The following is a 14595-nucleotide window of genomic DNA, read 5'->3' as shown; positions in this document are numbered from 1 at the left end:
TAAGTCGTATTTTTAATGGCCAGCCGGAAGCGGAAGATATTTGCAAACAGAGCGATTCAAAATGAAGTCCTGCAAAGTGAATAAAGAGACGTCGACATATTGTGATTTTTCAAAGTCACTATTTAATTTTCTACCAAAGAGAACAATACTAATATTATATTATACATAATTACGTAGAGGGAATCATAATTATATTATGTACCAATTGCAGCACGGAGCTCATTTGGGCGTCTGATTAGGATTTTCAGAAGTGACCTTACACTGTGTCTTAAACGAAAAGTGAAAATTAAAAATTGCAACGTGGCATGGAAAGGTACATAGAGGTCACTAAGCAGATGAAAACGCAACAGACTGGACATGTCGCTCCGTGAGTGGACAACCGCTGTCATACAGTGTTACTCAAGGGCCACTAAACGACGCCCTATAATCCGCTGGATAGACTAACTCATAAAGTACGGTGGGTGTACGTGGCAACAATCTAGGGACCGAGAAGAATGAAGGGAGCTGTGGGGGGCATAAAAATGGAAAAAAAATTATAAAAATAAACAAGATTTTACTATTTCTATTAAATGTGTAAAATAAAATATTTAATAGTAGCGCCGCAGTCGACTTTTTTACTATTAGAGTAAATTTGTGATGTGTGTTAATCTCACTCGCCGGGCCCACAGGCCCGAGCCCTGTCAACGCCCACCCCCTTGTGAGGGCCATGGATTTTATATCCACACGAACTCTGTAAAATCGAGATCTTTTATTTAAATGAATAATGTGAATAGTGAGTGCATTAGCAAACTATCCAAGTGTTCAGTAAATAGATTTTTGTTTGCTTCAATATATCTGGCGCAGAAATCATTTAAAAGTGGAAACATGACGAACTTATTTTTTTGTAATTTTGATTTCCAAAGGTCCATTTTTTATGAATGACTTCAATTTGTTTTTTTAAATCAGTGAATGCATTAATGGTCCTTGCATTGATTTATTCACTCTTTTTTTTCAAATTTCAACCAAATAGACAAGTTTAACAACAAAGTTATCGTTACTAAACAAATTTGCCTCAAATTTCAATATTATGATTTGACCCTTTTATTTCATTTTTTCACGAGATAGCCAGCGCGCTTCACAATATATAGAACTGAGGTAATATAAAATTAGTTTCCATATCTCCAGACAGGTTTGCAAACAACCCTTTATAGGACTTTTTATGCAGTTTATAACTAGCGGCCGTTTTGTAAACTAAGCATTTGCAAACTGCAAACCTGTGGCTACATTTGTGTTAAACTTTTCGCGCCTCCCAGTTTGGAAATCGCTGGTGTAGACTGTAGACAAATTAAATTTCTCTCACGTTAGCAGCATTGTGCTATGTATTATTTTAAGAGGTTTCAAGTTTTCAAGTTTCAAGAATTTTCAAGATTTCAAATGTCGTTCAACCGTGCCAATGTCAATAATATGCTAAAAGTTACTGAGTTTTCAATCGATCTTGGTAGAATTACAATATACTTAATTGTACCTACCTATATCTGGATTTTATATAAAGGACTCATCCGTCAAACCCTACGTAGGTACTAATATATTTAATTTCCCATGTAATTCAATTACTCAGTAAGATCTATGAAGTAATTATGATTGTAATAGTATTGTTCCTACTTGGGAATTTACAGGCGCCGTATTGTATGAAATGCAGTCGACTTGCGAAGCATGGCAAATTATTCGGAGCGAGGGAGCGAAACATCATTCTGTTTTCATAGGCATTCACAGTCGGCACATTTCATACACAAGCAGGCACACATCCACGGTCACTTCGTTTTAAAAACAGAGGGGACCGACATCAACTTTACTACTCAGAGAACGAAATAAATAGCGAAACGATATTCGGGAAGGTTATGGGGAGGTCGTACGATTTCGACATCGTTTAATCAACACCGGTCCATTTGATTTTTTAGCCATATCCACTAACATGCATAATATTATCATAACTACGTAATTTAGATTACTTTTACTTGGATTAGACAACCGACAATTTTAGTACGGTGCGACTCTATATTAATTATCAAGTATTCTACATCATCACGGTCGATTCGAGAACTGAAACCCTTCCCCGCACCAACAATTCAGTGTGTTCGATATCACGTGGAGTTTTATTAACATTAAAATGCCTAAGCCTTTACGGGAACAGACAAAGAGCACTATTTCGAATGTAGTGAAGTATTGTGAGGAGGAGAAACAGACAAGAAAGCTTTTAATTCCTCTCAGTAGTGCCAGAGAAGAATCTGATATTATGACAAGTCACCACGCAAAAATCACGTGATGTAACAGTGTCGGCGCATACAGCGCTGTGACGTAGGAGAGTTGGTAAAGAGTAGGTCTATAATACATAGCCAGTGACTTGTGATTGTAGGTAGAAATATTACGCACCATGGACACACGCTCTGCAGCCCTATGTTCTAACTAGTGATATGAAGTCACCCGACGACATGACGTAATTGTGACGTCAGCCAATACACGCTCGAGGCAAGCCGCCCAACGCACACCGCTCACCATAGATATTATTATGCTGTAACATCTATTTGTGTATGGGGACAATGGATAACGCCAGTATTTTAGTAGCGTTAATTTCTCGAATGCTGTTATCACTCCGGTAGTACGTCACAATGATGTCATATGACGTCATGTCGACCGGGCGACTTCAACTCGCAAGTTCTAACATAAGGCCCCTGGATCGAAAAACACAATATTATTAGGTGATATTTAAACGACCTTTTTAATGAGCTGAAAATGATTAGGTATACCCAGAATTTTCTAGATTCTAGAACAACAAATGAATACTGGCATTATAGTATTATGAATCTCTGATAGGTAGGTACTACAGTCCGGTGAATCGACTTTGCAATACTATGAATATGTAGGTTATTCATAATGCTCTACTAGTGGAACTAAGTATTTTATTATATAGCACATTGTGCTCTAAAGCTATACGTCTACAATAGGTAAGTATATAAAAACATACATTATGGTATGTTAAAAACGGAAAAACCGTGTACACTGTATTCCATATTGATTAGGTAAATTGTCACTTTCCATGGCCACTTGTTTCTATTGTGTATAGTATAAGTATCACTGTTGATTAACCTTTATTACATTTTTAAAAAATGATAAAAAGGTGCCTATGGCAATAATTTGAATTAAATGAAGGGCGCAGGTATAACTAGCAGAAGGCGGACCTCCAGGCAACGTAGGGAGGCATTCGCCTCTAGTGAGCGGTTGACAACGGGGCAAGGCACGCAGAAAAAATATTAAAATTCATTAAAACTGATTGAAAATTGGTAAATCAACATAAATTCACGGAATTGTACATTATTTACGAAAAAAATGAGCATTCTTTGGTGAAATGTAAAATAAATAATAGGTAAGTATTTACAATACAACCAATTTTATCCATTTTACTTAGTCTATTTTAATAAGTTGACTACCGTTAATTAAATTTGACAAACGCAATAGCCGTAAATTAAATTCAAAATGACATTCCCGCCAAATATAATAATTTCGCGGAGGCTCCGTCAGAGGCGCGACATTATTATACGGAATTAGAAGACGACACAAATAGGAAATAAGGGAAATAAAAGAAAAGTCAGATAGATCTGTATTGTGTGTGTGTGTTTCTAGCGCACCCTTACTTTTGTTGCGCGAGGGGAGTGTGACGTCACATTTATTTTATTGCCACGCCGAAGGACGAAACAAAGTTAACGCATGTCATATTATTTTGCCCTTCGAAGTCGTGGACAGGTGAACCGGATCAAACAATCAACGGAATACATTTACAATAATTATTACGAATTAGTTCCTGTCCCTCAATTACCATTACACCCTTTTACGGCCATAACCTATAATATTTTATTACACCAACGAAAAATGATCATGGATCAATAGTTAAATTGCCACCTTGTCATTGCCCAACAGTCTACATCAAGAATAAATTGAGATTCGCAATAAAACAAGAAGTTGGTAGGTAGGTACCTACTTGTAGTAATCCAAATAATATAATAAAAGTCACGCAAACACTGGCACATGAATGTAATTACTAATTATAATATTATGTATATTGTCGTTTATTTTAATCATGTCTTTCCACCCCGTTCGCCGCGGTCGAATGGTAGAATGTCTCAAATGTCTGCTCAAGACAGTGGGTGGCGGGTTCAAGTTCGCGTCTGACGTTTCCGTGTTGTTTGTACAATAATGCACGATAGTATAATATTATGTAGTCTATGAATGCACGTTTAAACCCGGGGCAAGGACCATTTCTCGTAAAAAACACTCTACGAAACCTTTTCGGGAGGCTGCCTAGATCCCACGCCGGATTGAAAAAAGAATACATTTAATAATTAATGTCTTTCCGCTAAGAATTGACCTAATGTCGGACTCGGGTAGGTGATTATTAAAACCATGGCCCCCACCCCACAAGGGGGGGCTGACAGGGCTCTAGCCTGGGGTCCCGGGCTCAGAAGGGGCCCAGCGCAGATATGTGAGATAAACACACATCACAAATTTGCTTGAATAGTGAATAAGTCGCCTGCGGCACTATTTTACTTCAGTAGTGTTATTATATTAAAATATACGGTTGTGTGATACAATTGTTCATTGTGTGTCGATACTCGGCAACTCCATAATTCAAATGGATGTATTAAAAATACACCCTAATTTCACTGAATACACCATTTTACTGTAAAGCGTCACACCGACTTTATCCTTAGCGATAGATAGGGGGCCCGCCAAAGATCCTAGCCTGGGAGCCCGCTTCAGGATGTGGGAGCCATGATTACAACCCTCATACAATACAAGTACATTTAGATGAAATAGAGGTCCTGAATAACTGAGCATCGGTGCGTCAAATATAGTGAAGTAATTGACTTTCAGATTAAATAATGGGAATGTAGATTCTACATACAATATGTTTTCAACACTGTAGAGTGTAGACTATAGTCTTGTTACTACGATTTCTTTATGTGAATTTAATGTATTTAGTGTTAGAAGTCAGGTGAAAAAAAAATATAGGTACGTCGCTCACGATGGAACTGATAACGATAACTGATCCCAACTATTTTTTTTCAATTAAGTATGTACTTAATGTGTTTTAAATATTATGTACCTACCTATATGCAAAAAATATAAATAAGTAATTAAATAAAACAGCTATTTACCTCCTACAATAGAATATTGTCAAATAAGATATATTCACAATATTTACAGTATTATCTAATATTGACCTGTGTTCGGCGCTCTTACGGAACGGCATTTAATGGATGAAGTTTCCTAAAGCATCGCGAGTTTCCATTCACCCGATCGAAGGAAACAGACGACGTGTATTTTCTTCTCGCGCGGCCGCAATATAAAAAGTTGATCGACGATTTGCCAACCAGATGAAACGAAATACGAGGAGGCCGATCCGAAACCAGATACCTGTGTCAGCGGAAGCGAAATGAAACGAGAGACAACAGGTAAGTGGACACCCGGAGTTTGCCAACTGATCACTGACCAGCTGACTGAGGAACGCCTGTGTCAAGTTGTCCGCCGTCTTGTGAGTCGCGCACCATCAGAATGGAGCGGAATGAAAGGTGACACTTGCACCAGTCCGACAGATCGCAATGTCACAGACAATAATACACTTATAGATCTAAAATTTGCGAAGCGTATTAAAGAGGTACTTAAGCTGTTTCGAATGTTAACTGGTAAGATTATATATAGATTTCATATTAAATTTATAATACAAGTTTATTGAACTTTTCGTTTCTGCATTACGATATGATATGGCAGGTAAATTTTCCGCATTCAGATTGAAACATCGAATAATTGTATCGTTAGATAAACAATGACAATATTACAGAGGACACGTTAGCAGAACATTCCAAAGACATGACGGGATTTGGAATATGCACTCTTGATGGTAATGTAGGTTGAATACATATAACAATATTTAAACAGACAACACGTTAGCAGAATATGACAACAAATCTGTAGAGAATGGCGGGAAATTGCAAGGCAGGTAGATTATTTCTCAACCACATTCATCGGTATTTATTTGTTTTTTTTTTACCATTTCGTCACATACTTAGAATGTTCGTCAGTTTTGTATTAGCTTACTATGTAAGTACTTACCTATTACTTTTTTATAATTTTCATTTATGTCAGTCGTCCGTGATCCTGTCTCTCATGGACATAATATTTGACTAAAGAATTCAATTTAAACTCAATCAAAGCACATTTGAGTGCGTGGCGACCTCAGTCTTGGGTAACTGCTCCTGAGACATATCCAGGCGTAAAAAAGCTGCTGACGCTTCAGATCCAAATGCAGGGCCTCCTGATACGCTCGATTAAGGCTGAAGACGAACCGCTAACGCAGCGCATTGCCGCTAGCTCGCCTGTCGGCGGCCCTACCGCCATAGAAAATGTAGATGTCCATCGTCGGCGTGAGAAAGGTGCGCGGCGGTTGGTTTGGTTTTCAATGTTTGTGTTATTTACTAAAAACGAACCAGTTAAGTGTATAAATATTGACTAGGGTCGATTGCGAAGGTCGTATTAGCTTCGGACAATATGCGACCAGTAGTGAATCAATGGATTGAAAACACTTAAATTCTAATGGAGATAACTATTATAAGATAGGTATGTCATGCGTTTGTAGTCGGGACTCGTGAGTAAATCAGAGCAATTTACATAATAATTATTATATAGCCCAGCGATTTCCAAACTGGGAGGCGCAGAGTGTTGCAAAGGGAGGCGCAAATTATTAGACGTTCATAAAAAAATTGGAGCTTTGGAAATCAAAATTACAAAACAAATAAGTTCGCCATGTTTCCACTTTTAAATGATTTCTGCGCCAAATATATTGAAGCAAACAAAAATCTATTTACTGAGTTCTTGGTTAGTTTGCTAATGCACTTTTCACATTATTTTATTAATAGTAAAAAAAGTCTAAAGGGCCCTGCTTTGTTTCAAGACTATTAAATATTTTAAATACGTGGTTGTGCGTTGCAATTTGATGTGATAATATGATGATTAAAATACTTACTTAAATGATAACTCCCGTGCATACTTAATTTAGGAAACACTACTTTAGAGCACCACACTGCCCTTAACCTCAGTCATAGGTAGGTGGGCCCGCCAAAGATCCTGGCCTGAGGGCCCGCTTCAGGATGTGGGGCCCATGATAGAATCCATTTGTCAATGAATGATATTGAATTTCGATTGACTACTATTCAAATTGATTGTGCTAATAAACAAGCACATTCATCGCATGAAAAACAAATTAATTTAAAAATGAATATAAGTAATAGGTATAAGTAGTAAAACCTTGTTTATTTTTATAATTTTTTTTTTTTTATTTTTGTATTGGCACATTTTTGCATATTTAAAAAGGTGTCTGTATTATTTAATGAAGTACCTAAAGGGGGGGGGGGAGGCGCCAAGATTAGATTTTTTTTACAAGGGAGGCGTAGTAACATAAAGTTTGGAAACCACTGATAGCCTCTTCTTCGTGTATAGCTTTTTATTTTTAGGGGTGAACTTTACTGATCTTCTATGGTGTTCGCACCGCCACTGCTATGATGATTAATAAGAACTACTTATTATAATTATGTAGTATTTATTCAGAAAAAAAACATCTTGGCATTACAGTGATTTATTGGCCAATGCGCCACAATGTGATAAACAGTGATAAATACATAGTAAAGAAAGAAAAAGAAAATGCAACAGTTATAAAAAACAATTAGGTAAGTACTTATTATTTACAAGAGTACGTTTCACGTGTAAGCTCAATCCTAATAGAAGAAGTAAGAAAACACTCCTAAGAAACTTCCCTCCTGCGAGGACCATATTATTACCGACATAATGGAGGTTATAATAACAGACTTTTTCGAGGATGGTAAGTAATTCGTCTAACCCACCGGGTTATTGCAATAGGTCAAACACAATGTTTTATGCAAAGTGCGGGTTCGAACCCACACTCACGATTTCAAAGACGAACCGATTTACCAACTACGTAGCCGTGAGCTATGAGAAGACAACGATTCGATGTTTATCTACAACAGTAACGTAGAAGTTATTTTTATACACAATAAAAATGTAGTTAATAACACTCAGATAACTTACTTATTTAGGAGGCATACCTAGTGTTATAATTCAGCTGTGGAGCTAGGAAGTCTGGCAGTCTGGCACGCAAAGCCTTTTTCCGGAAAATCATTTCCGGTTACTGAACCGGCAGACATTAGGCGCTGTTAAGTGAGTGCCTTTTTGTTTGTTGTATTTGGATGTAGGTACTATTAATATGATTATCAATAAATCCTTGACGTTAATCGCATGTAACAATCTACAATGAAGAATAGTTAACAGGTAGAGGTAGTCGCTAATAAATAGAAAATGGCATGTTCAAATTAACGATATTTTTTCACATTATACTGTTGACGTAGAGTAGATCATGGCCCCCACAAGGGGGGAGGAGCTAACAGGGATCTAGCCTGAGGACCCAGGCTTAGGAGGGGCCCGGCGTCGTGCATGAACCGATTAAGTGAGATAAACACCCACCACAAATTTACTCTAACAGTAAAAAAAAAGTCGCCCGCGGTGTTATTTTGCTATTGGAGTGTTGATTTAAATGATAATTCACGCGTAGAAATTCATTTTAAAATCATTTTAGTGTTTCCTGAATAACAAAAATGGCTATTTATCCAATATGTCGAAGGGTCGCATGTTACTTGGTTACCACAAAAGGGTTGCAGTTAGTGCCGACAACTCAATAATTCAAGTGAATTTATTTAAAAATACAAAAATCGATAAAAATACACGGAATGCCCCTAATTTAACCATTTGGGAAACACTAATGTAGAACATCATACTGCCGTTAAACTTAGCGATAGGTAGGGGGGCATCAAACAACCTGGTCTGAGGGCCCGCTTCAAGATGTGGGGGCCACGACGTAGATGTATCAATGCAATTATACCAGGTATGTCCAATGCGTCGATCGTAGCATGAATTTTGGTTGAGCCCATATGAATCAAGTCGTGAAAATGTAAAAATCCAAAGTAGGTAAGATTTCATTTCAAATGGGAAGCATTAACTCATTCCGTGCGTCCAACGCAACTGGTGCAATGATTAGATACTATTAGAATGTTAATTAAACGTGGTAATTAAATAGTAATTAACAGGTTCACAGTGAATGATACCTAACCATCTTATGTGAAAGCCGCTTTCAAATGAACGAGGCATAATTTCCTATTACCGTCGCGCAGTAAACTCTGTAGCTATATCTAGTAGGATAATAGTTTGATCCATGTTTCACATGCATATGTGAGCACTGGTAGCAGACATTGGTTGGATGCTTTAGTGACAATGGGAGGTCACTTTTTAAAATACGATTCGCTCAAATCTTGTGATACAAATTATTGACATGGTAGTCTGAGATAGATGAAGTTCTTGACCCGGTCTATTTAAATTCCATTGATGGCAATCGCTTTTGGGCAAGTAAAACAGTTATCGTTACATATTTTGTCTTCGTGATAGACGTCTGGTAGATTGTGCAAGGGGGCGCTCAGCAACTTTACAAATGCAGTCATACAGTGGTGCAGTACACGACTCATACACGAGGGCATTAAATGACCACTGGGAAGCCCTAAAACCCACTGGATCGACGAACTTTGTAAGTTCAGAGGATGTATGTTCCAACGTATAACTAACGCCCGATAAGAATGGAAGAAGGTGGGGGAGGCCTTCACCCAGAAGTAAATCGACAAGGCCTAATAACTATTATGATGATTTTCTAAATTGAGTGAGAAAGGTGCGATATAATAATATCATAATTTCACACACAATAGGTGTATGGACGACATTATTTGACGCACACCTTTTTTGGCAGAGTGGTGTTAAAAGGTAGATATTATGTGCGTCATTCTTCTTCTTTTGCCACCACATACCTATCAAATATCAGCACCGTCAGAGCGATCTTCAGTTCCACTTCGACGGAGCTGCTGCACTCATAACAATCGTGGCGGTTCTCAAGCCATGCAATGCGACATCTTCCTCCGCTACGTCTATCGTTGATCTTTCCTTGGCAAATGAGCTATTTATCCTCTCATAATGTAGTCAAGTACGTAGGTATATTTATAGCTATTGTAGTTTTTTACCTACTCAGAAATTCTCGCACCTTTTCTTTCATATACCGCCACATATTAGTCTAATATCTACTAGAACTAGATTCTAGTTAGAAAATAATATACACAAATATAATTAATTATATTACCTACTTTTATCTTTTATATTTATTTTATCAGTACCAAGCAATGACATTGGTACCAAGTATTAAAGTCTAACTAAAAGATACTAGGTACATACTTCTACTTGATAAAATTAGAGAGCAATCTATAAAATTAAAGGCCCTACTTATACCTACCTGCTTACCTATTTAATTTGATGTTATAAAAAAGACTGATTTCATTCCCTGGGTTAGATACCTTGATAAGTAGGTACCTATTTGTTTGCTATGTAAGTTTTACAAACCAATTAGGTACTTAGTTACCTATTGTTTTTAGTAACTGATATTATTTTGGATGAAGTAGGTACATAAAACTTACATAAAAGTATCTAACTATGTACACACGTGATTAATGTTTATGTTTAATGTTAGCTAATTAACTATAAATAAATTAAGTATATTATTATCCTCATCATTTTCCATAAAATGTACATAATACCCATTAGGTAGGTATGTTGTTGGATTACTAATAATAAAATTAGCAATCTCTACAGTATACACCAATTAGGTATTATTACCGATTTCATCCTTCTTGGTATCGTCACACCTAGTAATTACCTACCTGCTAAGTAAAAAAATAATACTTAAATAGGTAATTAGTTAACTAAATTGTAATAACTGCGATAAAATTGTTTGATTCTGGATATATTGTGTAACTAACTCACTGAGACGCAACGAAATCAATTTTGTAGCAGGAATATAATCATTTTTAGCGTAAAAAATATACGATATTATCAAATCTAAGGCGAACGGCCTCCAACATTAACATACTTGAAACCTTATCAAGTTTTATTGCGGTAATATTACGTAAATACTGGTGTTTATTTCTGGCTACGGTAATATTTTGTAAATGCTAATATTTTAGCTTTTCCTTAGAGCTCCGATGGTGAAGTAAAATTTCAACCCTTACGACATGACTGACGCATACGAGTTGCTTACAAATTTGGAGGCATTTTATACCCAAGAAAAATCGATAATTATGACATAAACAGAACTAGAGACAAGTAGTATTCAACATTATGTCATAAAATTTAACAACTGTTACAGGCTACAAAGGGACACAGTGAAAATAACAAAGTTGTAATATAAAAAAGAAACAATGCCGGCACTTACCCATTTTAGTGACGGCGGTTTTAATCCAGTGTGAAACAATCAGATGGGATTCATATATCACCACATCACCTTCTCACCATGTTATGTTTATTTAAGCAAAGAACACAAAACGATTTTTAATTACAATAAGCACAGTTGTCAACTACGAACGAATGCAGTGTCGGCTGTCGCGATAAATAGAAAAAAAAGATGGGCGAGCCCATACTTGTTTGCACAACTCATCAATAGATGCTGCGCCACAAACGTCACTCTGGATTTGTAGCAAATTGTTATGCTGAACAGCTGAACTGACAGTGACATCTAGTTGTCATGCAGCAAAGCTATTTTCAATTTAGAAAAAAGTAGATGCCTGATGTGTTTAATATTATACGGCCATCTGAATTTAAATGAAAAAAGAAATAAGGTCAGTCGGGGCAAGATCGGCATACAAATTGAAGAGTGTGACTTTAAATTAATTTAACGGAATTAGTAATTGAGATTTTTAATATATTTTAGATTTGTTGAATAAAACATACTATTTAATAAAAGTAGAGTTTGTTACAAAAGTATGATAAAAAAACATAAAAATGACCCTTATTACGATCTTACCCCTTCACCAGGGGTTAGTTCGTCAGGAAGAATTATTTTCATTATAATACGCTTGAGAACCACACGGGTACAAATTTTTAGGCATAGTAAACGGATCTAGTATTAAAAGATTGTTTAAAATATAATGTTTATTATTCTCATCATATACTACGTAGAAAATTAATTAAGAAAGCAAAGTACATACATATAAAAATATTATTTTCGATAAATGAATAAGTAAATGGAATTTTTATTGAATATTGAATTGTTGAAGATTAAAATTAAACATAATTTCACCTCTTCTTAAAATTAAAGATTGGCGAAGAGTAAAAATTATGTCTTCATTGAGAACATCAGAAATGTCGTCAATAACTGGAAATATAAAAACTGTTTGCTTTTTCGAGACCATATTTTTTAATAAAATCTTTCTCCTGGTAAACTTAACCACGGGTTTGTCTTCTTTGTTGAAATTCAAAGTCTTTTTGGTTTCAAACTTGACTAAAATCCAGTCTTCAATATTTTTTTTTCTTGAGGATCATTTACAACTTGTACTACAAACTACAATTGCATCCTCTATTTCTAAAGGGTCATTAAAATTCTCTTCATCGGTGTCTGACAACAAGGTCAGATATATTTCCAGTATCAGATGATGCTGAAGTGAAGTATTCGTCATCTTCAGAGCTTGACGTTGAATATAGTTTTTTCGCTTGGCAAAGGCTGTAAACCAATCACTCTTTGGAATGCCATTTTTAAATGGAGTTTTTATTTTATTTATTTGAACATAATGCCCAACTAACTCCATAACTTCCTTCCTTGTTAATCCAAAACCATTTCGCTCCATTACGTGTAGATTTTCTACCGAATTCCGTTCTATTTGGATGCTTGATATCCACTCATTAATTTTTTATAACACTTCATCAACAGCATGATTCAATTGCTCTTTTATGGAAGACGTGGCTCTGTTAGACTTTCTTCTGTAGTTCGAGGCATAATCACGGCTTTTTTATCTGTAACACACCAGGCATTGTTATTAGGTTTTTAAAACTGAGTTTTTATTGGTAAAAATAAATATATTTCATCTAAGTAGGTATACTCGTACAAACTAACCCCATATTAAAAAAATACGGGTATAGATCGTCATGCATGTGACGAACTTATCTGCTGTTAACCAAGCTAGTGGGGTTAGTCCGTCAGCAGTCAAAAGTAATTGAAGGCACATGTAAAAATAAAAAAATAAAAGCTAAAATAGAAAGCGGTATATGCAAATTAGGTACATACCAAAAATCAGTTGATTTGGGCATTGGATTATTGAGATATTTTACGATTTGAAGATCTAACCCCATTTACATTATAAAAGTTGAATCACGACAAAACTTCTCTCCTCTGCCACGTAAGCTAGACTGAAGCTAACTTCATTGCAAATGTGGAGGACGTTGAGTATGAATGTTGGTAACACGGATACGAAGCGGCACTCACCCACATCGCTGCAATAAGAAAATAAAGGCACTGTACGTACTAGACCCGTTGCTGATCTTGCCCCGACTTACCTTATCAAAAAATAACAATAAATTTATTTTACGACCTGTTGAACGGCCCACATGCGCAATGTAGGTCAAAATGGAGTTTTTGGTATTTTCAGAGCATAACCCTGGACATTCCTTAAACGTTGTAGATAATCTATTTTTATCATTTTGATGCCTTATTATCCTTTATATATATTTTAAACATTATGATGACTGCATAAAGAATTTTTATTACATAAAATATTATTCTTTTAAGCCTCTAGATCCAATGTTTTAGAATATAGTCATATTTCAGTACATCCATGTGCAGTGCTGTTAAGATTTTTTAGGTTTATTAATTTTTAAATGCATTTACAAAACCATTAGTAAAATTAATGTTAACATTATATAGTGAAATATTTACGATAAAAAATTATATTTCATAATCTCTGTGACCCCAAATTTGATAAGAATTAGGCATTTTATTATTAAAAAAATGGGCACGATTAACACATTTGAAGATAATTCTAAAGATACTGATTATAAGCTATACACAGGCGCAGATCGAAAAATTCTCAACTGTCGTCAGAAGCCTCCGAACTTTTTTGATTCATGCATGCAATCTTGCAACTGCAGGATAATACATGTTTAGACATACATTTTCTTGTTATGGCCGCAATAATACGTAGTCAGCAGTAAATCCATGCACGTGTAAACGGGGTATAATGCTAATACAGGAGAAAGCCGTGAGTCTTTTTGAGGAACTAAAGTGTAAAAATGATGATAGTGTTGATACTCATACATTCACTGCAAGTCATGGATGGTTTCAAAATTTTATAGGTCGTAATAAACTACACAACACCAAAGTAATATGTGAGGCTGCCAGTGAAGATAGAGAGGGAGCTACGCATTTTATCAAGTCAGGCAGAAATCATAAAAAATGAGGATTATTTTCTTAAATATATGACTCGTGTAGATCTATTTTATTTTCACCTATCCTTTAAAACGAACACGTCATATTATTTAAGAAATGCATGATTTTAAGTTTTACTCTACTTACATGTCAGTCGAGGACTTACCTAGGTACTTACTGTACTTGTATTTAGGGTCGCCTGTAAAGTAGAG

General features: G+C 35.8%; 1 protein-coding gene across 1 annotated transcript in view; it reads right to left on the bottom strand.

Moving 5' to 3' along the window:
* The window catches only part of Unc-115a (actin binding LIM protein Uncoordinated 115a), a 211453-nt gene extending 199757 nt beyond the window's left edge, over positions 1-11696 (bottom strand). The window contains exon 1 of the mRNA XM_085954512.1: positions 11402-11696. Coding sequence (XP_085810638.1) covers positions 11402-11405 — 4 coding nt within the window. The 5' untranslated portion in view covers positions 11406-11696. The remainder of the gene's footprint in view (positions 1-11401) is intronic.
* Positions 11697-14595: the final 2899 nt, after the last annotated feature.

The sequence above is a fragment of the Rhyacophila brunnea genome, unplaced genomic scaffold (assembly GCF_057557595.1).
Source record: "Rhyacophila brunnea isolate RB1 unplaced genomic scaffold, BYU_Rbru_1.0 scaffold_4, whole genome shotgun sequence".
NCBI lineage: Eukaryota > Metazoa > Arthropoda > Insecta > Trichoptera > Rhyacophilidae > Rhyacophila > Rhyacophila brunnea.
Note: the sequence above shows the minus strand (reverse complement) of the source record. Positions and strands in the feature narration are given on the sequence as shown.